The sequence below is a fragment of the Ovis aries genome, chromosome 4 (genome assembly GCF_016772045.2).
Source record: "Ovis aries strain OAR_USU_Benz2616 breed Rambouillet chromosome 4, ARS-UI_Ramb_v3.0, whole genome shotgun sequence".
In the NCBI taxonomy this organism is placed as follows: Eukaryota; Metazoa; Chordata; class Mammalia; order Artiodactyla; family Bovidae; genus Ovis; species Ovis aries.
This window is the reverse complement of record NC_056057.1, coordinates 23,336,167-23,362,685: the sequence shown is the minus strand read 5'-3', so window position 1 is coordinate 23,362,685 and position 26,519 is coordinate 23,336,167. Positions and strand designations below refer to the sequence as shown.

General features: G+C 37.0%; 1 protein-coding gene across 13 annotated transcripts in view; it reads left to right on the top strand.

The window, feature by feature from the left end:
• DGKB (diacylglycerol kinase beta) overlaps window positions 1-25,842 on the top strand; it is a 1,339,752-nt gene extending 1,313,910 nt beyond the window's left edge. For all 13 annotated transcript variants that reach the window (XM_060414944.1, XM_060414942.1, XM_042248425.1 and 10 more), the window contains one exon: window positions 22,331-25,842. In XM_060414944.1, the coding sequence (XP_060270927.1) occupies window positions 22,331-22,438 (108 nt within the window). In that variant the 3' untranslated portion in view covers window positions 22,439-25,842. The remainder of the gene's footprint in view (window positions 1-22,330) is intronic.
• The last annotated feature ends 677 nt before the right edge of the window (window positions 25,843-26,519 follow it).

Below are 26,519 nucleotides of genomic sequence, written 5' to 3'. Positions count from 1 at the left end.
TTATATAGTATCTCAATATCTGAGTCTTAGTTAATTTTTTCCTTCCTCTTTGTTCTTTCTATTCTTCATACTAGATAATATCTATTCACCTATATTCAAGCTCACTGACTTTTTTCTCCCTTATCTCCATGCTGTTCTTGAGCCCATGCAGTTAACTTTTATTTTGGTCATTGATTTTTTTTTTTTTCCTGTTGTAAAATTCAATTCTCTATGTTAGGCTTCATAAGGTCAAATCTATGCATATACTGCTCAGGGGAAAACTCAGGGGATCATATACAACTTTAAGAGATAGTCTTTTTGAGGCCTCTCCACTCCAGGATCCCCTTGATGGTTTTTGATTCCCAGGGCTCCTCTGATTATAAATACAAGGCTTTCGTTTCTCTGCATTGCCATGTACTTCTCCATATAGCTCCTGCCTCCAGGGCCCTATGGGAAGGGGACAAAGAGAGAAAAAATCAGTAGGTATCTGCCCACGATCTGGGGACGATAGTTTCATGGACCAGAGAAAGCGTCCCTGGAGCTGTAGGCACCTGCCACTGATATGGAACTCCCAGGTGACTGCAGTAGGAGAGATTGAGGTGGCGAGGGGAGGGGTGACATGAAGCAAGATACCTCTCTCACCCTCTCTGACCTCTGCCTACAGGTCATTCATTTCCTACGCCTTGAACCAGAAACACAGGGATTTTCGATGGAGCTCTCCATCTGTACTTGTACAGTTCCAAGTGTTAAGCCACCTTTAACTCCAGACTGGGAAATATGAGAGGGGAGGAAAAAAACAGGAAGATATCACTGGTTCAGGGACTCTCTCTGCTCTGGTTTCCTTCCCCAGCCTGCCTACTCTCACTTGCTTCTCAGCAGTCCATACTTAGCTGTGCCATGCGTTCTGTGCAGGGTTTGTAGTTGCCTTCAGTGGGAGAGTCACGGAATGTGCTTACTTCTTTTTGACTAGAATGGAAAACACCACCACTCTCCTTAGATTTTGTATTTGGCTGTATTGAGCTCTGCATGAATAGTCCCCATAAGATTGGTGTATTATTAGCCAGAAGTACCTATCTGTCAACGTCAGATTTCACAGTATAGTCCCCACTTACATGTATTTTATAAAAATTCTAAATGAATCTCAGAAGTGCTCTAAACCTTGAATCATAAATCTTATTCTTTATGAGAAAACGTCCTCAATTTTCTTCCATTCCTGTGTCCTGCATTTAAGCAGAGACCACATTTACCTTGTCACTTGAGTAAAAGTAGTCAACCAAAAAGACATAGATTTTCTACCCTCCTATACAAATAAAGGTAAGTTTTAGGTATTTGTCTAGACAGTAATGATGTGGATAACCATATGAGGGGTTTTTGTTTTTTCTTTTTAGATTACTTCGTGTGTAGGTAAACATGTTTTAAGACTATTGCAAGTAAGTTATGTGATTTTATGGGAGGATTTTAGACTGTGGCAGTGAGGTTAGGTGAATGTTCGAGGTCATGAAGTAAAGAATTATGAAACTGGGACTATTTCTAACTTGTTTTTTTTCTAGTCTCATCATCAATTCATTGGGCTTATTTGCCTAAGGATAGAAAGTTCAAAGAGGAGAAAATACGAGGCCTCTGAAATTTTTGCAATGCGCAGTAGAGGGAAAAGGAACGCAGGTGTAAAACAAACAGCCAGGCGGTGAGATTTTCTCTGGCAGCTTCTGACCACTGCAAACCAAGCAGAGGGCACCTACGTAGAGAAGCAAATTGAGTAGCTTTAAGGAGAGAGATTGTTTTAATGGCCCTTTCAGCCCACTTGTAAAGTTGAATATCATGAAAATCCTTTCTTCTTGGGAATACCATTTAAATGAGAATTTCATGTGATATTATATTTGAAAATACAATACTATCAGATGGATTGTTTTTGTTCAGTCGCTAAATCATGTCTGACTCTTTGTGACCCCATGGACTGCAGCCAGGCTCCTCTGTCCTCTGCTGTCTCCCAGAGTTTACTCAAACTCATGTCCTTTGAGTGGGTGATGCTATACAGCCATCTCTTCCTTTGCCACCTCCTCCTTTTGCCTTCAGTTTTTTCCAGCATCAGGGTCTTTTCCAATGAGTCGGCTCTTCTCATCAACTGAGCAAAGTATTGGAGCTTCAGTATCACTCCTTCCAATGAATATCCAGGGTTGATTTCCTTTAGAAGTATCTGGTTTGATATCCTTACTGTCCAAGGGGCTCTCAAGAGTCTTCTGCAACACGACAGTTCAAAAGCATAGATTCTTCAGCACTTAGCCTTCTTTATGGTCTAACTCTCACATCCATATATGACTACTGGAAAAACCATAGCTTTGACTAGACGAACCTTTGTTGGCAAAGTGATGTCTCTACTTTTTAATATGCTGTCTACGTTTGTCATAGCTTTCCTTCCAAGGAGCAAGTGTCTTTTAATTTCATGGCTGCAGTCACCATCTGCAGTGATGTTGGAGCCAAAAAAATTCAATTCTGTCACTGTTTCCACTGTTTCCCCACCTATTTGCCATGAAGTGATGAGACTGGATGCCATGATCTGCATTTTTTGAATGTTGAGTTTTAAGCCAGCTTTTTCACTCTCCTCTTTCACCTTCATCAAGAGGCTGCTTAGTTCCTCTTTGCTCTCTGCCATTAGTGTGGTGTCATCTGCATATCTGCGGTTGTTGATATTTCTCTTGGCAATCTTGACTCCAGCTTGTAAGTTGTCTAGCCCAACATTTCACATGATATACTATGCATAGAAGTTGAATAAGCAGGGTGACAATATACAGCTTTGACAGATTCCTTTCCCAATTTGGAACCAGTTCCATGTTGGATTCTAACTGTTGCTTCTTGACCTGCATACAGGTTTCTCAGGAGGCAGGTAAGATGGTCTGTTACTGCCATCTTTTGAAGAATTTTCCAGTTTGTTGTGGTCCACACAGTCAAAAACTTTAGTATAGACGTCTTTCTGGAATTCCCTTGCTTTCTCCAAGATTCAATGGATGTTGGCAATCTGATCTCCAATTCCTCTGCCTTTCCTAAACCCAACTTGTACATTTGGAAGTTCTTGGTTCATGTATTGCTAAGGCCTAGCTTGAAGGATTTTGAGCATAACCGTGCTAGCATGTGCAATGAGTGCAACTGTATGGTAGTTTGAACATTTTTTGGCATTGCCTTTCTTTGATATTGGATCACTTGTTTCCATTGTTTATGTGCTTATACCTCTCTCTTGATTACCAAAGGTATGATAAATATTTTTAAAGGCAAATCATGGTCAGAACAGTGTTTCCTGACAAGAAGCTACTAAAGTCTAAATATAAACAGTCCATGAAAAGATTTATGGGGAGAATGGGGCAAATAAGAGAAACTGGCATCTATAACTAAGTCCACTTATGTAGCCCATTAGCAGAAATTCAAAGTAGTCTGAGGTTAAAAATATTTTTCATTCTTTGAAAATAGTGTTTTATGGTATTTTCATAAGGAGGGGAGGAAAAAGCTGCTTAGAAATAGTATAGCAAAATACGCATATCCCAATGGGAAGAAAACAGAAATAAAAGCCAGAATCTGGGATATCTTATTTGTTGTATTGGTAACCTCTGGACTTCAGAGAATTACTTACTTATGGAACTGTTTATTTATTACTAAAACCAGCTACCTACAAACTATGACAGTACTGGAGGGTTGTTGAAAATTAGTTTGTACCTCATTTGTCAACACTAAAAAAATATTATTTTCTAGTGTTTATTAGTTTTGTTATAACCAATAATATACATACATTTTCTTCTTTTTCAGTGTTTAGACTAACTTCCTTGTTATTCTGAGTCATACAGGGAGAGAAAATAGTTAAATTCATGGTATTTTGTGTTGGGATAGTAGTTAATATCTTTTTGAGATTTAGCCAAGGTGTTAATAGAAAATATAGCAGTGAGTTTTACTGTTTTCCTGTAATCATTTACAGATAAATTCATATTGGAAAGGATATCACTTCACCATAATATTTAGCATCTTTCAGTTCAGTTCAGTTCAGTCACTCAGTCGTGCCCCACTCTTTGCAACCCCATGAACTGCAGCACACCAGGCCTCCCTGTCCATCACCATCTCCCGGAGTTCACTCAGACTCACGTCCATCGAGTCGGTGATGCCATCCAGCCATCTCATCCTCTGTCGTCCCCTTCTCCTCCTGCCCCCAATCCCTCCCAGCATCAGAGGCTTTTCCAATGAGTCACCTCTTCACATGAGGTGGCCAAAGTATTGGAGTTTCAGCTTTAGCATCATTCCTTCCAAAGAAATCCCAGGGTTGATCTCCTTCAGAATGGACTGGTTGGATCTCCTTGCAGTCCAAGGAACTCTCAAGAGTCTTCTCCAACACCACAGTTCAAAAGCATCAATTCTTCAGCGCTCAGCTTTCTTCACAGTCCAACTCTCGCATCCATACATGACCACTGGAAAAACCATACCCTTGACTAGACGGACTTTAGTTGGCAAAGTAATGTCTCTGCTTTTGAATATGCTATCTAGGTTGGTCATAACTTTCCTTCCAAGGAGTAAGCATCTTTTAATTTCATGACTGCAGTCACCATCTGCAGTGATTTTGGAGCCCCAAAAAATAAAGTCTGACACTGTTTCCCCATCTATTTCCCATGAAGTGATGGGACCAGATGCCATGATCTTCGTTTTCTGAATGTTGAGCTTTAAGCCAACTTTTTCACTCTCCTGTTTCACTTTCATCAAGAGGCTTTTTAGTTCCTCTTCACTTTCTGCCAGAAGTGTGGTGTCATCTGCATATCTGAGGTTATTGATATTTATCCCAGCAATCTTGATTCCAGCTTGTGCTTCTTCCAGCCCAGAGTTTCTCATAATGTACTCTGCATATAATATTAAATAATAGTTAATTAATCAGGTTGACTTCCTGGGAAGTCTTATTTTGAAAATTTGATAAAAAAGAAACTACTTTCTCATTAAAAGTTACACAGCTATTGTGACGTGACACTTGCCTCCATAGCAGATACACCATTTTTAAGGAATCTTAAGGTTTTAATGGCCTTACTTTAGAAAAGGGAAAAAGTAGACAAGGTAACGTGTATTTTTGTTGCTAAAAGGAAAGAGGTAACCCATAAATTAGCAGGAGAAAAATTGTTAATGGGTGGATGTACACCTGAAAATTACTATTTACTTAATATTTAAATACAAAGTAAGGATGAATCTTAAGATTCTTCATTTGTTATGGGTATAAATCTTGGTATTTTGAGGAAAAGAAAATTGGCTATTGATAACAGTCTTCTGTCATCTGGAGACATAGTTGAATAATCAGATGGCTGTTCTTGTGGGTATACTTTTTAAGGTATGCGTGGTAGTAAGACTCCAAAAGCAGTTCAATACAACATAAACTAAAAGCCTCCTTTTACCTAAGACTTCACTGGTAAATGCTCCTGCATAGATTTATATTTCTAAGCCTCTTCTCCGCCCCAAAGACTGGCATGTTAGTGTTCAGTGGCACTGTTTTGTGTGTTCCCCTATTACTTATGCATTAATTAGTTTTGTTTACCTGTGCATAATTTTTTCCTAATTTCACAACAGTTGTTGTTTTTGTAATTGACAATACAATTTACTGCATGTATGCTTTCTGGCCTGCAAACAAAGATGTTAAGGTGTAGAGCACCAACCTCTTCATCTTAGATTGGTTTAAAAAAAAAAAAAAAGGATTGGTTGTGACTAATTTCCAATTAATTTGCAGTGGTTACAGGGAACAAAACAATTGCACCTACTAATTAAAATTTAAAATATTCCAAAGTGTCATCTTTAGGTGTCTGTGGAATATATAATTTCCATTTGGGTTCATTGCTGGATCTGTAACATCCGTGAGCCTGACAGCTCTATTAATTTAAAGTCTCAGTAATACCTATTAGTACAAAACATGAAAAAACTACCATTAATCATTTATTTTAATTTTGCAGCTCTGTCATTTTCTCAGTATGTTTTAAAATTATGATGACACCATAATGTGCACAAATCGACCTGGGTGAAGGGAAAACAGATCGCTCTACTTAGGAGAGATACTGAAGTACATTGTTAGAGCTTAATTGATGCCAAACTAATTAGATTTGCTTGCATTTTGCACAAAATTATTTTAAACATATTTAAATATCTTAAACATGTTTAAATATTTTAAACATGTTTAAATATTTTAAACATATTTAAACATTAAAAATATTTTAAATATTTTCTTCCTGAATTGTATTTTAAAAATTATCCCAAATGAGTTATGTTTACAGTTAGACTTACACCTTTTTATAGTTCTTTAATGCATTCTGTTTAAATATGGTGAAATAAACCCACACTGTTCTTTTATTTTTCATTTTGAAACCTGGATTAATCTACACCGTTTCAATTTAGAAAAGGTCATTTCCGCTTAGTTTGAAGATAATAGTATTTTCATAGATATGTTCTTGGGTAGGAACTCCAAACCCAAAGTGGACACAATGTCCAAATACATGAAAGGGCAGAAATTGAAATAAGAAATATATATGTCTATAATACATTATGCATTTTTACTGATGTGATCTGGGACTGTTGAACATGCTAAAAGTGATGAAATTATATGCACTCAACAGAATTTTGTCATTAGTTTTCTAAAGGGCCAGTAGATATTTATATTTAAATTTTGTTCAAAATTAAATATATTTCTGTAGAATGGGTAAAGTTAGTAAGTCTCTTAATTGATGGGCATTATTGTACCAATAGAAAAGTTTGATTTTTTTCTTTCCAGAGCAGTCAGAGGTCTCTTTTTCGGATACAAACTATAGATTCATTAGGCCTGAATCTGATCTTTCTCCCTTGTGAAAGACTTTATCTAGTTCATCATTTCTTCTGATTTTGTGCATTAAAAATTAGAAAATATGGCTAACATATTCTAAACTTTTCCTCAAAATGTAACATGCAGTATTGCTAAAAGTTTTCAAGAGTAAACCTTCTTTATCCATGAACAGAGCACAGTATTTCATAGAAATAGTCCCAAGATGGGTTACTAATTTCAAATTAAAATTTTAATTAAAAACTTAATAAAATACACTGAAAAAAATTTAATCATTTATTGGTTTTATTTCCTTGAATAGTCAGAACGCCGTTGCACATGTCTAATTTGAGGATATTTTTTTAAAAGAGAGGATTTTAACATATTACAGACATACCTAGGAGATAATGCAGGTGTAGTTCCCTACTACTACAATAAAGCAACTACAGTAAGTCACATGAATTGTTTTGTTTGCTTGTTTCCTAGCGCTCGTATGTTATGTTTACCGTACACTGTAGTATAGTAAATGTATGATAGCACGTTTCTAAAATAGAAAGTGTAAACCTAGATTTAAAAAAAAACAACTATTTATATTTGGTCTTTCAGTGAGTCATAATCTGTTTGCTAGAGGAGGGTCTTACCTGGGTGTTGACATCTGCTAACTGATCAGGGTGGTGATTGCTAAAGATTGGGTGGTTGTAGCAGTTTCTTAAAATAAGACAACAATGAAGTTTGCTGCATCGATTCTTCCTTCCCCCAGTCAATTCCTCCGTAGCATCAGTGCTGCTTGACAGCATTTTATCTACAAGAGAACTTATTTCAAAACTGGGCTCAGTCCTCTCAAACCCTGCCACTGCTTTATCAACTAAATGTATGTAATCTTCTGAGCTCTTTGTTCTCATTTCCATACTCTTTACACAGTATCCACCAGGAGTCGATTCCATCTCCAGAAACTACTTTTTTTGCCCATCCACAAGAAGCACCTCCTCATGGGTGGAATTTTTATCGTGAGATTACCACAATTCAGTCATATCTTCAGGTTCCACTTCTAATTCTTGTTCTCTTGTTATTTTCACCACATCTATAGTTACTTCCTCCACTGATGTCTTGAACCCCTTAAAGTCATATATGAGGGTTGGATCAACTTTCAGACTCCTGCAGTGTTGATATTTTGATGTCTTCCCATGAATCAAGAATGTTCTTAATGATGTCTAGAATGGTAAATCCTTCCCAGAAGGTTTTCTGTTTACTTCACCTAGATCCATCAGAGGAGTCACTATGTGTGGCAGCTATAACCTAACAAAATGTGTTTCTTAAATAATAAGAATTGAAAGTCAAAATTAATTCTTGATCCATGGACTGTAGAGTGGATATTGTGTTGGCAGGCATGAAAACAACATTAATCTCATTGTATATCTCCATCAGAGCTCTTCAATGACCAGGTACATTGGCAATGATATTTTGAAAGGAATCTTTTTTTCTGAGCAGTCCATCACAACACTGGGGTTAAAATATCCATAAACCATGTTATAAACAGATGTGCTGTCATTTAGGCTTTGTTCTTTCATTTATATAGCACAGGTGGAGTAGATTTAGCATAATTCTTAAGCATCCTAGGATTTTCAGAATGGTAAATGAGCACTGGCTTCAACTTAAAATCACCACCTGAATTAGCCCCTAACAAGAGAGTCAGCCTGTCCTTTAAAGTTTTGAAGCCGAGCATTGACTTCTCTCTAGCTATGAGTACTGACCCCTGGTGGCTCAGTGCTAATCTGCTTGTAATTCAGGAGACTTGGGTTCAACCCCTGGGTTGAGAAGATCCCCTGGAGAAGGGAATGGCAACCCACTCCAGTATTCTTGCCGGGGAAATCCCATGGAGCTTGGTGGACTACAGTCCATAGGGTTGCAAAGAGTTGGACACAACTGAGCTGCTAACATTTTCGCTTTCTCTAGCTGACATCTTCTTCCCGTATAAGGCTGTTTTGTCTGCACTGAAAACGCATTGTTTAATGTCACCACCTTAATTAATTGTCTTAGCTAGAGCTTCTGGATAGTGTGCTGTGGCTTCTGCATCAGCACTTGCTGCCTCACCTCATACTGTTTTGTAATGGAGATGACTTCTTTCATTAAACCTCCTGAACTAAGCTCCGTTAGCTTCAAACTTTTCTCTTAAGGTTTCCTCATAGAACTCAGCCTCCATAGAACTGTGGAGAGTTAGGGCCTTGCTCTTTATCAGACTTTGGCCTAAGGGAATGTTATGGCTGGTTCAGCCTTCTGTCAAACCACGGAACCTTCTCCATCTCAACAATAAGGCTGTTTTGCATTCTTATCATTCTTGTGTTGACTGGAGTAGCATTTTTGGTTTCCTTCAAGAACTTTTTGTTTTTTGCAATCACAACTTAACTGTTTGACACAAGAGGCCTAGCTTTTGGCTTGACTCAGCTTTTGACATGCCTTCCTCACTCACCTTAATAATTTCTAGATTTTGATTTAAAGTGAGAGATGTATGACTCTTCCTTTCATTTGAACATTTTGAGACCATTGTAGGGTTATTATTTGGCCAAATTTCAATATTGTAGTGCTCAGGGAATAGGGAGGCCTGAAAAGCAGGAGAGAGATGGAGGAATGGCCAGTCACTGGGGCAGTTAAAACACACAAAATTCATCTGTTAAGGTTGCCATCTTATATGGGTACAGTTCATGGTGCCCTACAACAATTACAACAATAACATCAAAGATTACCTAGCACAGATCATCACAACAAACAGAATAATAATGAGAAAGTTGGAAACGTTGTGATAGTCGCCAAAATGTGACACAGATACATGATATGAATGAAGACTGTTGGGAAAATTGTGTGAATTGTGTGCATTGACTTGCTTGATGTGGGGTTGTCACAAGTTTTCAGTTTGTATTTAAAAACTACCTAATATCTGCAAAGCACAATAAAATGAAATGCAGGAAGTATGCCTGTACATTGCTTTATCCATGTGACAATTTGCTATGTGAAAAGACCACATAAAAGAAGATATATAAAATATTATTCATGAAAAGTAGAATCTCAAATTGTGAATATTGTTAATATTCTCCAGTTACAGTCAAGGAGAAATATTTTATTGTTTTGTTCTTTTTTAAAATTTTTGCTTTTTTTCCATATGATCAAATATTTGAAGAGACCCTTGAAAAGAAAAATAGTTTCTAGGTTAAGTTGTGAAATCATTTTTCTGCAAAGACATGAAAATTATAAAAACAGTTTTTTACAATGTCATTGACCTTCCTGGCTACCAGCTTATAATGATGAAATAAAATGAAAACCAAATTTATACCTTAAAAGAGATTTCAAACCCAGGTATGAATATTTCCTCTGCTGTGTGGACAAATAGCCCATCACTTTCAGGAGAAAGTTTCTCTTTTCTTATTGTCATACCTATTTAAAATTCCTGTGAATTTAATCAGCAAGTAAACCTCTCAAACCCATTCTTTTAGAGATTTCATTGTAAATCTCCACAGTGATTTCTTTGAGTTTGATGTTAGATCAAAGACTTTGACATTAAACTTGGAAATTACTATCATTCCAGAAAATAATGGCTGGAATCATAAAGAAGCTGGCGCAGGGATTTTAGAAAATTGTTATGTTTCATTGCTTTGCTTTTTGGCAGTTATGGACCTGAAAAATTTAGCATGCTCTTTATTCCCTCTGTCATATGGCTCAGCTACACGCATGAATTCAAAATGGTTTCCATTATTGGAAAGAGACACTCTTATTCCAGAATCAAGCTAGGTAACTTTTAATGTTCCAGATAATTGCTAAATTAAGCTCTCTCTGCAGATATTTTATGGCATTTATTTTGCTCTGAAAACCCCATTCATTTTTAAGGTAGCTGAATAAATCCAGTGATAATAAAGTCTTAAAGAGATGAATCAGGAAAAGAAAATTTTGGCTAAATGCAGGGGAAATATTTAAAAAGGAAAATCCTACCTTCTGAGATACTCTCTAAGAAGCACAATATTATTAAGCCCACCCTGGTGCAAAGCAATAAAGAGATTAAACATTGAAGCCAAATTTGATCAGTTGATCTGTTACTAAAATTGAGAAAGCTAGTATATATTCTAATTCAGAATTTTCACAGAATAAATTCTGAATGGTGGCACTCAGTATAGCAAAGAGATGCCATATGAGACTATTTCCACTTTTATTCATCTTTTAGCTTGTTGTTGTTTAGTCGCTAAGTCGTGTCTGACTGTGACCCCGTGGACTGTAGCCCACCAGGTTTCTCTGTCCATAGAATTTCCCAGGTAAGAACACTGGAGTGGGTTACAGTTTCTTTCTCCAGGCGATCTTCCTGACCCAGGGACTGAACCCGTCTCTCTTTCATTGGCAACTGGATTCTTTGAGCCACCTGTCAAGCAGTCTTTTAGATATTGACCCATTAAGTCATAATTTTAAATTAATGTTCATTATTTGACTGTAATTGCATCAAGGGTCAGCAAGTTTAATCTTTGAGCCAGATCTACACAGTCACCTGTTTTTGCATAGTCTCAAAGACTTAAGAATATTTTTTTATATTTTTAAGTGGTTGAAAAATCCAAAAGAATAATAATAATAGTTCATGATGTTAAAAGTATATGAAATGCAGATTTTAGTTTTCATACATAAAGTTTGACTAGAACATAGTCATATCCATTTGTTTACATTTAGTCTGTGGCTACTTTTGTGTACAATAGCAGGGTTGAGTTGTTACAGAGACTTCATAGACCACAAAGCATAAAGTGTTTACCATATAGCCCTTTACAGAAAATATTTGCCAACCCCTAAATTGCATAAGCATCTTACAGTAATATAACTCTCAAATATGATTTCTAGATTTAGAATTAGCATTAATTTAGTAGTTTACATAACTTACATGCAAATCATGGTGAAAATGGAGGCATGCCTAGCCTCAGTTCAGTTCAGTTGCTCAGTTGTGTCTGACTCTTTGCGACCCCACGAATCACAGGACGCCAGGCCTCCCTGTCCATCACCAACTCCCGGAGTTCACTCAAGTTCATATCCATCGAGTCGTTGATCCCATCCAGCCATTTCATCCTCTGTCATCCCCTTTTCCTCCTGCCCCCGATCCCTCCCAGCATCAGAGTGTTTTCCAGTGAGTCAACTCTTCGCATGAGGTGGCCAAAGTATTGGAGTTTCAGCTTTAGCATCAGTCCTTCCAAAGAACACCCAGGACTGATCTCCTTTAGGATGGACTGGTTGGGTCACCTTGCTGTCCAAGGGACTCTCAAGAGTCTTCTCCAACACCACAGTTCAAAAGCACTAATTCTTCAGCGCTCAGCTTTCTTCATAGTTCAACTCTCATATCCATACATGACCACTGGAAAAACCATATCCTTGTCTAGACGGACCTTTGTTGGCAAAGTAATATCTCTGCTTTTCAATATGCTATCTAGGTTGGTCATAACTTTTCCTCCAAGGAGTAAGCATCTTTTAACATGTAATTTGAATGTCTCACCTTCATTAATAGAAAACGAGTAGGCCACATTGAAGACAGATTTGAAATGTTCGCCTGATCATACTTCTTTCTAGTTTTTTCTCCTAACTCCCTGGTTGCTGCTGCTGCTGCTGCTAAGTCGCTTCAGTCGTGTCCGACTCTGTGTGACCCCATAGACGGCAGCCCACCAGGCTCCCCCATCCCTGGGATTCTCCAGGCAAGAACACTGGAGTGGGTTGCCATTTCCTTCTCCAGTGCATGAAAGTGAAAAGTGAAAGTGAAGTCACTGAGTCGTGTCCAACTCTCAGCGACCCCATGGACGGCAGCCTACGAGGCTCCTCCGTCCATGGGAGGGTTACTTGTCCTCATATTCTTTCATAGTATATAATTTCCTGTTTCACTGTTATATATCCATGTTCCCCCATTATGTAATACAACGTCTGATATTCACGTTTGAAACACACATCTGTCCTTTAATCATCTCTTTCCAATGGATAATGTTATTTACAGCATCATTACATCCAAATCTGTCTCAAGACCCATTCTCTATACTGAACACCAGACCTACATATCCCAAAGACACTGAGCATCTCCTCTAGAATATCACACTCTATAGGAGTTCACCAACTTACTGCCTTTCACTCATGCCAAAAAATACATCTCTTTCTGTGAAAAAGCATCACCACACACACAACAAGCAAAGCTAAAAGCATGAAAGTCATTCTAGAACCTTTCTCTTTTTGATTACTCCCGGCATCCATCATACCCTGCAACACGTGCCTCCTTGCTATCTCTCAGATCTGCCCTCTATTCTGTCCCCATTGCCAATGACACAATTAAAATCCAGTTTACTTCTTTTCTAGACTATTTTATTCACCTCCCATCTGATCTCCCTGTTTCTGGTATGACATGCAGCCCCTAAGCCATGCTTCTGAGTCTCACTGCTAAGACTCAGTTTAATTATGTCCTGTCCTTCACCCATGATCTGAAGGACATTATTTTGTGTTCCCATTGCATTCTGAGAATGTCTCCATAGCACAACGTGAGTCACATCCTACTGCTACATATGTTACCCTCAGTTGACCCTGTGCACCTCAGTGATGTTTTAAAGAGTATCTGTTCAACTTGGAATCCCCATCACTATACTGAAAAAAGCTAGACCTAGTAGATGAACAACCAAGCTAATTAAAATTGAGTTAAATTAGGTTATTTGGTTCCCTTGACATTAGCTTTCAGCAATATGTCTGGGGGATGAGTGTAAGAAGGTGCTGGTCATTCATTTATTCAGTCAGTCAACAGATTCCTACTGGTCTTACCCCCCTAGCAAGTGACGCACAGACCAAGGCTTCTCAAAGGTGAATGCATGTGTGAATTACATGGGAATCTTATTATAAAGTGGAATCTGATTCAGGCTTGGGGTGGGACTAGGAGACTGCACTTCTCACAATGCTGTCAGTGTTCCTGGTTTGTGGACCACATTTGGGGAACCAAAACACTAGAGAGAAAAGCTGTTTCTTGCCGAAGGGTTTTTATTGTTAAATACATGTACCAAAATTATAGGTATGCATTGAAAAGAACAAAATGTATGGAATTTCAAGGAAAATGACTAGCTTCTGTCCCACCATTTGGGTCACCAGATCCATTCTTTGATTCTTTGGCTGTCTCTTCTGATTGAGGCTTCCCCCGTGGGTCAGACAGTAAGTCTGCCTACAGTGCAGGAGACCAGGGTGTGATCTGTGTGTCGGGAAGATGCCCTAGAGAAGGGCATGGCAACCCACTCCAGTATTCTTGCCTAGAGCATTGAATGGACAGAGGAGCCTGGCAGGCTGCAGTTCATGGCGTGACAAAGAGTTAGACACAACTGAGTGATTAACACTTTTTTCACTCAAACAATCTGCTTTGCTATAGTTTTTTTTTGGGGGGGGGATGTTGTATGTTTTTTTTACTTAATAGTTTTAGGTATATTCTGCTTAGTGGTTCGTACACTTACAACCACTTACAAAAGTGGTTCGTAACATTACTCCATTTAAATCTTACTAATAATTAATATCTGCTGGGTGATTGTTATGTGCCAGAAAACATTCTAAGCATTTTGTATGCATTGATTCATTTAGTCCTTACAAGCCACCAATGAAATAGGCACTATCTCTATGGTATAGATAATGAAAATGAATTAGTCATCTGCCCAAAGTGTCCAGACAGGAAGTGGGGATCCTGTCGGTCTGATTTTTTAACCAGTATTCTATTCAGCTTCTGAAAAAAGAAAATTTAAATCCATATAAAACAGAATGATTGAGATTATGAAAATGTCATCAACTATAGAACCAAGTTATTGACACACAATTACATTTTTTTCCTACAGAGCTTTTATCATCTCTTTTCCTTTCTTTGTAAAGCATCATTATAATAATTCTCATTTCTTAAACACTGCACCATATCAATTAATCTATTATCCCCACTCCCTTCTTTATATGGAAGAAGCCCTTGACTGCAGGTTTCTTCCTGAGTTTCTTGCAGATCAGGGTCTCAGTTGGATCCTCTTTTTGTTGCCATTGTTGTTTTTAACAAACTTATATTTTACAGCACTTTGAGGTTCACAGTAAAACTAAGGGGAAGATACAGATATTTCCCATATAGCTCTCATCTATAGACACATTGTGTTCACTCAAAGTCCATAGTTTGCACTGGGTCCATTCGATGTTGTTCATTTCATGGGCTTGGGCAAGTGTATAAGGTCTTTATAATAATAATATAACTATTATTATAACATCACAAGGAATGTCACTGTCATGAAAATTCTCTGTGCTTCATTTACTCATCCGTCTCTCCCATAACCCCTGGCCCACTGATCTTTTCACTGTCTCCATAGTTTTGCCTCCTCCAGAGTGTCATATAATTGGAATCTTACTGGATATAGCCTTCTCAGATTGATTCCATTCACTTAATAACGTGCATTTAAGTTTCCTCCATGTGCATTCATGGCTAGATAGCTCATTTCTTTTTAGCACTGAATAATATTCCTTTGGGCTTCCCAGGTGGCGCTAGTGATAAAGAATGGGCCTGCCAACGCAGGAGTCATAGAGACATGGATTCGATCCCTGGGTCATGAAAAGCTGCTGGAGGAGGGCACAGCAACCCCCTCCAGTATTCTTGCCTGGAGAATCCCATGGACAGAGGACCCCGGTGGGCTACAGTTCATAGGGTCGTACAAAGTCAAACACAACTGAAGCAACTTAGCACATGCACAGACACAGTATTCCTTTGTCTTGATTGATGCAGCACAATTTATTTATCCATTCACCTACTGAAGGACCTCTTGGTTGTTTCCAAGTTTTGGCAATTATAAAAAAAGCTGCTGTAAATATTTGTGTACAGGTTTTTATGTAGATGTAAGTTTCCAACTTTTTTGTGTAAATTCTATGAGTGCAAACACTGGATCATATGATGAGTATATTTAGTTTTATAAGAAACCACCAAACTATCTTCCAAAGTACCATTTTGCCCTCCCAGTACCTATGTATGGGAGTTCTTGTTGCTCCACATCCTCACCAGTGCTTGGTATTGTCCATTTGATCCTCTGTTTTTTGAATCTCTTTCTTAGCTCATGCATCTGTTTTGCTGGAGAACACCCTCAAATATGGTTTAAAGGGCATATAAAGGGCAAGCTCTCTAGATCTTTCTATGACTGAAAATATATTCATTGTACCCTTGCATTTAATCGATACATCAACCAACATAGAGAAATCTAAGACAGGATTAACTTTTCCCCTGAGGTTTAAAGGCGTTCCTCTGTTTTCTTCTACCATTAATGTTTTTGAGAAGCCTGATGCCATGCTGATTTTCAGGTCTCTGTAAGTGACCCATTTTTCCTCTCAGAGGGCATTTGTTGTTGTTGTTGTTGTTGTTGAGTCGCTAAGTCATGTCCAACTCTTTGTGACCCCATGGACTGCAGTGTGCCAGGCTTCCCTGTCCTTGACTGTCTCCCAGAGTTTGCTCAGACTCATGTCCATTGAGTTGGTGATGCCATCCAACCCTCTCATCCTCTGTCACCCTCTTCTCCTCCTGCCTCCAATTGTTCCTAGCATCAGAGTCTTTCCAGTGAATCAGCCCTTCACATCAAGTGGCCAAAGTATTGGAGCTTCAGCTTCAGAGGACATTTAGAATCTTCTGTATGTCATTGCGCTTTGAAATTTCAAAATAATGTGTGATTTGAGCTGGGAAGGACAGGGATCAAGGTTTGCTGGAAGGTTCTCAAGAGCACTGCTTGGCACAAAGATTCAGAAGCAGGAATCAGCAAGGAGTGCTTGGAAGATTTGAGAATCAGCTTTCAAACCCAGACCTTGCATTAACCGACTTGAGTGGGGCATTTCAGGTTACAGAACCTAAATTTTTGTCCTGTATTATAAAATAAGGGTGTTGACACCTACCTCCTTAGGGCTATTGGGAGGGTATACTTAGATAATATGTAAGTAAAGTTATGAAAAAAATATTGTTTTGGTATTAGGTATGATAATTCCTTGAAGATAGATCCATCCTCATTCTAATCTTATTAGGATGCTCTGATAAGTACTTGGTTTGGTGGATGTGGCATACAGAGACTGGGTGTTAAGCAGGGTGTTCCTATAACATGAGGAAGAAAAATAATACTCTTCACAACAAAGAGTAGGTGGAATATTCAAAGCTGAAAAACAAGGAGCTAGGAAAGAAAATATCAATGAGCTGGGCCAAATAATGCCTGGAGGATGAATCCAGAAAGACTTTCCTCTCTTCCTCAGTTTTAGTTGAACTAAAGTCAGCTAAATTTGGAAAACTCAGCAGTGGCCACAGGACTGGAAGAGGTTGGTTTTCATTCCAATGCCAAAGCATGTTCAAACTGCCACACAATGGCACTCATTTCACATGCTCAATTTCACATTTCACATGATAATGCTCAAAATCCTTCAAGCTAGACTTCAGCAGTATGTGAACTGAGAAATTCCAGTATATATACAAGCTGGAATTAGAAAAGGCAAAGGAACCAGAGATCAAATTGCCAGCATCCGTTGAATCATAGAAAAAGCAAGGGAATTCCAGAAAAACATCTACTTCTGCTTCATTGAATACACTAAAGCCTTTGACTGTGTGGACCACAACAAACTGTTGTAAATTCTTAAAGAGAAGGGAATACCAGACTACCTTACCTGCCTCCTGAGAAATCTGTATGCAGGTCAAGAAGCAACCGTTACAGGTAGACATGGAACAATGGACTGGTTCCAAATTGGGAAAGGAGTAAGTCAAAGCTGTATATTGCCACCCTGCTTATTTAACTTCCATGCAGAGTACATCATGTGAAATGCTGGGCTGTATGAAGCATAAGCTAGTATCAAGATGGCCAGGAGAAATATCAATAACCTCAGATATGCAGATAAAACCACCCTGATGGCATAAAGTGATGAGGAACTAAAGAGCATCTTGATGAAGATGAAAGAAGAGAGTGAAAATGCTGGCTTAAAACTCCCCATTCAAAAAATGAAGATCATAGCATTCAGTCCCATCACATCATGGCAAATAGATGGGGAAACAATGGAAAGAGTGACAGACTTTATTTTCTTGGTCTCCAACATCACTGCAGATGGTGACTGCAATCACGAAATTAAAAGACACTAGCTCCTTGGAAGAAAAGCTATGACTACCCTAGACAGGGTATTCAAAAGTAGAGACATCAGTTTGCTGACAAAGGTCTGTATAGTCAAAGCTATGGTTTTCCCAGTAGTCATGGATGGATGTGAGAGTTGAACCAAAAAGAAGGCTGAGCACTGAAAAATTGATGCTTTTGAACTGTGGTGTTGGAGAAGACTCTTGAGAATCCTTTGGACAGCAAAAAGATCAAACCAATCAATCTTAAAGGAAAACAATCCTGAATATTCATTGGAACGACAGATATGAAAGCTGAAGCTCCAGTATTTTGGTCACCTGATGGGAAGAGCCAGCTCATTGGAAAAGACCCTGATGCTGGGAAAGATTGAGGGCAAAAGGAGAAGGGGGCAACAGAGGATGAGATGGTTAGATGGCATCACTGACTCAATGGACATGAATTTTAGCAAACTCTGGGATTTACTGAGGTATAGAGAAGCCTGGTGTGCTACAATCCATGGGGTTGGCAGAGTCAGACATGACTAAGAAACTGAACAACAACAAAACAAAATCTTTGGAGAGAACACAAACAGCTAGTGAACTAGACACTGTTCATCATGTACTGTAAGCTATAAACCTCTCCTCTATCCCTTTTAGAACATAGGTTTTCAATTCTATGTACTTTGATAATAATACTTTTATGAGAGTAGACTTTTGTCAAGAGCAACTCAAAGAGAAGGATGAGACAGGTAGCATCTGAATACCTTGTGTAAAGCACTTAGTGTAATAGTCTGCATACGCTGAGTCAAATCTTGTCATTATTAGTGTTGATATTATAATTATAAGGTGGGGCCACCTATCATACTATATAACCCTGACAGTTCTATACAGACAAGAAAACTGGGCCTTGTAATCCTTCATCTGGTGTCTACATGCACATTTTTATTTCATATTAAATACTTATAAAACTGAAACCAACTATTTTCATCTTTCTATTTTTAGAGGCGCTCAATCTTAATTTGACATGGGAAGATGGAAGTAGGAAGAGTCATGAGATTTTCATGCTGTTGCTTTCTAAAAGAATAGCTAAGTAGAAATGAAAAAACTATACAAAACGTTGTTCTAATTCTGGCAATATTTATCTTAGCAATGCTCTTCTACCTTCATCTAGAGAAGGGAATGGATACACACTCTAGTATTCTTGCCTAGAGAACTCCATGGACAGAAACACCTGGTGGGCTACAGTCCATGGGGTCACAAATAGACACGACTGAGCGACTAACATTTCACACTTCTACCTTTATACAGCTATTCCAGCTCCTAGGAGCCCCATCACCATTGCTTAGGATTGCCTACAGGTCTCTCTCAGTTATAAACTCAGATTCCCTCCAAACAAAACAGTCAAGTTGCAAACTTCCCTTGCTTATAGTTGGTGCTCAATAAACATTAATGTATTCAGAAACAACTAAGTAACTACCCAACTCTTAAAATAATGGAAGCACTCAAAGAGACCCTAATGTTTGGTTTATGTTTTCAGACTGTGGAGATTTAATCTATTCTAATGTCTGTGAGGGATACGTTACTCCTTTCTCAGTATTGTTTTCCTCATGGATAACAAGTTTAAAAAATAGTAATAAAAATATAAGAGTGTGGAGTTGGAACAGACATCTGAGTCATTATTGCATGCCTATTGAGACACCCTTAACCAGGGTCCCCCAACACGAACCATCTGAACATAAGTAACACTTTAGTCCCTACAGCTTTCTGAAGCCTACACCTAGACTTTCTGTGATTATAAAACCAGCAGTTCACCCTGGTACTGGACTGGTATTATTCTCATCCTTATTGGAGTAGAGTTTGCGTCTGCTGAAATATTCAAAGATCTATGATTATTCGATGAGGCAATGTATGCAAAGAGCCTGGGTACATAATAGAAATCTCATGAGTGCAACTTTCTTCCGTGGTATCTCCCTGAGAGGAAAACAGCCAGTTGTTTCTCATTTTTATAAAGAATGGACAAAAAGACAGATTTCAGTTTTTACAGAAATAATGTGAAAGAGTTGTGTGTGACCAGAGAAGTGCTTAAACAACTAAGAGGACAGAGGATAGATGATTTTAAAAATAAGACTGACCATTATCCAGCTTAGAAACTAGAACTAGAACTTCAAAGTAGTCAGTAGCATGGATTAAGGGTCCTACTGTGTCAAGAGCACTTAGCGAGATATTGTTCTATTTTCAAAGGAATAGTAACATGTGATTTCTTTTAAAAGATATTGTTAATAAAAAGATAGCCATGATGAAGCAAAATCTAAATAACCTAAAAATTTTAATACAGAAGGCAAACAAAATCTCATACACAATAAGTTGTGGTATTTTGGTTCTACTTTGTTATAAATTGATGCTAATCTTTTTTAAGTGACTAGCATGATATACTTCTTTTCCTACAACAACAATAGTTTGGTAATAATGATATTGTTTTCCAAAAGACCCTAATAGTAACATACCTCTAAAGGATTTAGTCCAATAACTGTGAATCAGAAATCTTCACTTTCTTACCATGGCTTCTTATATTCTGTTTGAATCTAAGATTATTATATAAGTAGCATGTGTTAACTGCATCCTCACATATTCATTTTTAAAGGACATTTTGTACAAAAAGATTCATTTTTATATTCAGCATTAAAAAATAGTACCTTTCTGTTTAGCCTCATACTTCAGCATCTATAACACTATTGAACATACTTGTTAAATTTCTGATTCTTACTTGACTAGAATCTATTGAGGGTAGAGATTTGTGCTTTTTCTTTTTGTTAAAGGCTCTTGGTACAGTGTCTGAAACATAGTAGGGGCTCAATACATTTGATAAAATGAATGAATGATGGTATATTAGATACTCTAGAGGAGTGTAAAAATCAATGGTAAGAGGTACAGTATAAACTAAGTGTGAATTATTAGGAGAGAAAATCTGGCTGAGATCTTTTTCAATCTACATAGATAGGTACATTCTGACATCTTAAGTATCTGGCTATTGATTCCTCAGTTAATAAGATAACAAAAGTAAAATCAAATGAAATCAGATATCCAGAGAGTTTGAGGCTGGTTTAACCTGGTGGCCTTTTACAGGTGCAATTTATTTTTACAGTACAAAGAACACTGAATCTTCCCAGAATAACCTGATTCCAACAGAGTTCAATAAAGTTGCTCATTTATCCTGATTTTTGACATACTTCTGTCTTTCTAGACTGTCTAGAAAGATCTCTGTTTCCCAAAAGCCTCAGTGTGAATTTTAATGATCCAGTCCATGTGACATCCTTTTTTTTTTTTTTCATTGCTATTAGTGAATGACAAGTGAAGGGTATTCATTTTAACTTGAAAATGTCAGCTATGCACTTTAAGAGATATATTTTTGCAGCTTGTAATGAGGTGGTGTTTCTTTTTGAAAGAAATACTCATCTCTGATGCAAGTGCTGTGCAGGTGACAACTGATATTTAATAAGCGATGGTTCTTATATTAGTGGCAGTTCTCTAAAGAAAATGTCTCAGATTGCTTTTGAAAAACTCTTAGCGTCACTAGCCCAAAGGCATGATGTGACCTTTTTATTACATAATGAGAATCATTTATTATCTTACAATGTATCTTAAAGTCACAGACAAAATGCCACTTTGATAATTGCTTTCAATTAGCTTTGAGCATAGCATATATTCATAAAATGTCTTCTCTAATTTAGACTTGAATTAGAGAAAATTACAGACATAATCTACTTTAAGGTTGTCTCATTTAAGGTGATTCGTAGTTTTATTTCAAAGAAATCAAAAAGAAGAGCTTTAGAACAGTCTTTCAGAATGTTTTAAGCAGGCTTTTCAATATTTGATTCTATTCTATTACCAATTAATTAACAAATTAGAAAGCTAGTTCATCATTTCTGACCTTTTATGCACGTTAGCTTTTGACTTTCATTCTTAATGATTGTTTTGAAATTAAGGTTTGCAGTTCGTGTTGAAAGAGAGAAACAATCTGATTAACAGGGTAAATAAGGCTTGCCTTGGTACCAAGTACATCTTGATGTGGGGCTATAATTGAGATTCTGAGTACTATAATGGTGCATCCTTTCCTGTCTTAAATAAATAATACATAACTAATGGTCAATAAATTATACTAGATAACCATGTGGCATGAATGAGGAATTTGGGGGTTTAATACAAGCCAGGTTAGAAGTAGTATAATACTTAAAATGTAATTTCAATTAAGTTTGGTTTCTTGTTAGCACCCTGAGCATTGGTATATAGTTTAAGTTCATATCTTCCTTAAAAATATTTTTGCAATAATGGAAACTCTGAAACTACATTTTACGCTTGTGCTGTTCCAGTAACACAGGCAATGTGATTAACCTTAACAGAGATTCTCAGAAATTCGTATTGTACCCAAGGATTACTCCCTCCTCTTTCTCTCTTTTTTTCCCTAGATAAAAATTATACACAAGAACCAAGCCCCAATGCTGATGGGCCCTCCTCCCAAAACCGGGTTGTTCTGCTCCCTCGTCAAAAGAAGCAGAAACCGAAGCAAGGAATAATCCTGTATCATTCCATTGCTGGCACTGTGATTGTCATAATTGGGCCATGGAACACTTATGCTGGAAATCTTTGAACAAGTTTAAGTCTCCTGCTCATGTAGAATCTTGGAATTGGTTTGACAGTTTTTGTGACTGAATTAATGTACAATTCAGCTAATAGGAAATTTATTGTCTCAGTTTTTACAGGCATCTTTGCATGAAGAAAGCGGAAGTTTACATGAAGTGATACTGCATATTTTTGTTGCATGCATTCCCATAGATTTTTATGTCTCCCATCTATTCCTTCACCAATTTCCATGTACTAACCTGTAAGAAAAATCTGTACAATAACAACAAAAAAAAGGATATGTCACAGAAAATGTGATTCCAGTTATTAATAAGCACTACTTAATAATGCTTCAGTGATCATAATTGCAGATTGCTATACTTTTCCCGTTAAGAATCAAACAGCATATCAATGATCTTCAGCCTATGACTTGAGGAGCAACTTTTAATTGAAAGGTTTTATTAAATAGTTGTCTATTTGCTGTATCTAAATAGTTTTTCTTTGACTTCTTGATGCTTCGGAGTGGAATTTATTAATAAAATATCAGGTGTAAAGTTTTCTTGTGCTGAGAAGTAGGAAGTGGTTTTATTTTGTTTAGTTTTGTTTTTAATTCTACACATAAGTGAAATCATGTTACTTGGCAGTAAAGTGTGTTAATATGGCAAGCCTTATTCACTTCTGCATGTGAATCTAGAAGAAAATTCTTAATCACAACAGTAACCAAATAGATGTTTGAAACTATGTGCCTAACTGTATTTCCCACCAAAGATTCAGAAAAAGATGCTTGAGAGAAATGGGTTATGCATAATTAATTAAGCATCATGAAGAAAATTTATGGTTCTAATGATTAATTTTGTGATGGCTAAAACTCTGGAAGAGAAAGAATTACCCATTAATTATAATTAAAAATCTCCTTTCACAGACAATAAGCTATGCAACACAATCAAAGCTCAATAGCTAATTTCTTGCTTTTTTGATCATTTGTGAGTATAGTTGTCTGTAATTTTGAATGGGTCAGCTAAGTACGCTTGAGAAAGTAAATGATTGTATCATTTCCTTTCGAGTATAAATTGATCCCTGTAATAATTTTGAGCTCTTTGAAGTCAATCATGCATGCAGTTAGCACCCTCCCTTTCAACTACCACACTCCCATCTCCATGACTTTTCAAATATTTATTTGGAAATAATGCCCTAGATTGTTATTAAAGTTTTTCATGGCATGGCTAAATTCTCTGATTGTTTGAAGACATTATGGAATAGCATTTTTAAGTGTTTCATTTAAACCTATGATATAAAATTAAATGCTTGTTCTGAGCAGTTTGGGTATTGTTCATTCATATTGAGCTGTATCTCCTCGTTGCATGTTTTGTTTTGAAACATGCCATAAGGAAAACAAGTGCTTGAAATGCATGATTTATTAGTTTCTCTCTCCATTCTGCATTAAAGTACTAATGATGTTCAGTTCTGTTTTTCTATTGATTCATTCATCTTTGAATTACAGAGAGCATTTAGTGATTCTTGAACATAATCCTGTACATGGACTTATGGATTTCCAATTAAATTGCTATAATTTTTGTTCTTTGATTGGAAGACTCAACTGAATGTTGTTATACTACTCTCAGGCAATGTGCTATCCTGGAAGATTATGTCTAAAGCGTTTTCTTTTAGTGTTTCAGGAACATTGGATGGTAAATATAAATCAACAGACGTTTAATTGCTTTAAAAATAAAAGCTTTTGAATAAATTAAGACATTATTTAGCATTCTCAGGAAAATTATCGTTATAGTTGCAAATGTAGCAGAGCAATCACTTGCCCTAGTATAATAAAAGTTATTTGGCAGAGCAGTTATCTAGACCAGAAGAAATCTCAAAGCAGTAACAAACGCATTACTGACATAATGTTACATAACACACACATTGATTTTTGTGTATCTATGGTTACAGGTAATAAATATTTTCACACAGACTGACAAAATTTTCTGTAATGGGCCGGCAGGCTTTGTGTCAGAAACATACTCTGAAGGCACAAATTATTTTGTGTTCAGGACAGCATACAGTTATTTCCTGGCTACCTTTCATAGTTTGCAGGCAGTACCAGTTTGTGAATCAGTTTTAACAATCTGTGCACAACTGTTGAATAGACAGTGAGATGAGAGAAATCAAGCAACCTGCTTACGACCTCAATAGTTGAAATAATGGGCTGTAGCTTTCCTTCAATGTAGCTAATAATTGTAGTTACATCTTCAGTCAGTGGGATTCATTGGTACCAATAATAAATGTTTAAACAGGAATCAAACTTTCCTCTCCCCAACTCACTTTCTAAAGACACTGATGAGCTTGCCCTTCAAGAACACTACTCAAGGGGTTTGGAAAGTGATTTTTAAAAACTAGTTTGATAGTTTTGAAATCAGAGAAGATATTCTCACCATTTTCTGACAGCTTCAAGTGAAGAATATGTATTTTAAGAAACATTCCAAACTTAAAGCTCTATGGTATATAGAAATATTAAATACAGTTAGCTTTGTAAGGTGGAAACTTTTCTTATATGTGTGTGGGTGAGTGTTCGCGTTGTTGAGTCAATCTCTTCTAAATACGGTAGATATAGTTGTATAAAGTTTTAAATGGATGAAGCTCTTGAGTAAATATTATACTGGGATTTCTGGGTTCAGAGGAAAATGGGAAAAGAGATATGTGCTTTGCTTAGTATTGCCATACAATGAGTAGATAAATAGAAATTCCAGAATAAAGCTGGATATCTATACTGCTAACAGGAAAGGAGGTGTCTGTGTAGAATGGAGAATTTTAAAGGACATAAATGTATTCCTCTACTTACATGTGTATACCATGTATATCTGATGCTGTTAAATTTATTGTGGAAGGAAAATATATCTGATAGGAAGTAAAGAAAATAGAATTTTAAAAGAGTTTTTATTTTTAAACAGATTGTGTGATTATAGCCAGAATAAAGCAAAAGACTCAGATATTTAGTGTATTCTACTGCAGGGGGAAATTTAACTCCAGTGAGAATTACTGAATGACATATATGTGTTTTTTTCACATTTTGTTCTTTTTTCCTTATTTAGGAGGATGGGAAACAGTTGTGCTTTTCAAGGAAGAATCTGTTTTGAATCTCAGACTGTATTCTACTTGAATAAGACAAAACTTTCAAACAGCCCCATTCCTTCTTGTGTCAGAAGTTTGTTTCTCATTGGTTATAAAAAGGAAAATGTTCCTTTCTTGGCACATATTAGCCCAAAGAGCTATTTAAATATAGTACATATATTCTAAATGAAAATATTAAGCCCTTGTAATATATGTTGAGGATGTAAAATTTAAATAAATAAATAAACAAGCAAAACTTTGCAAAGGAGCTTTTATTTGGGGAAATGCAGAAATCACCCCTTAAGTCTCTCAATGAAAGTGCATTCTATTTAAATAAAGTTTGAATAAACTCACATTTAAAGGATTCTCTATATCCTTATTGTGTTTAAAAACATGGAATTCATTTCATTATACTATCTTATTTTCTCAGAAAGTGTTATTATATATAGCATCCTGCTTTTTAAAATAAAAATGTTAACACTCGGTTATGTCATTCCTTTCCACCATTTTGCCCAAATTTTGTCCATAAATTAGTTCTTCAAGCAGCTGACAATCTACCCCAGTGGATATCCACTGGGGGTACCAGGCAGGCCACCTGTCTTTTGTCAGAGATAAAGAGTCTGAGTACTGGGGGACTGAATTTGGTGTCGTTAAGAATTGAACCATTTCTGCTTTGCTTGGCCCCAGGATTCTGCTAAGAACAATGTTCCACCAATTTTATAAATTCCAGGAAGGCCAGCAAACCCACTGATAGCATCAAGGGAACTGAAAGACTAGACTGGTGGTTCTGTGAGGGCTTCTTACATTGAATTTTCTGGATGAAACTGATTTCTGGTTTTATTTTGGGTAACAGACTTCACTAGATATCTCATGGGCACTGAGTAGGTACACAATATTTTACAAAGGAGCTGCAGAAATTAAAGAATTTTTTAA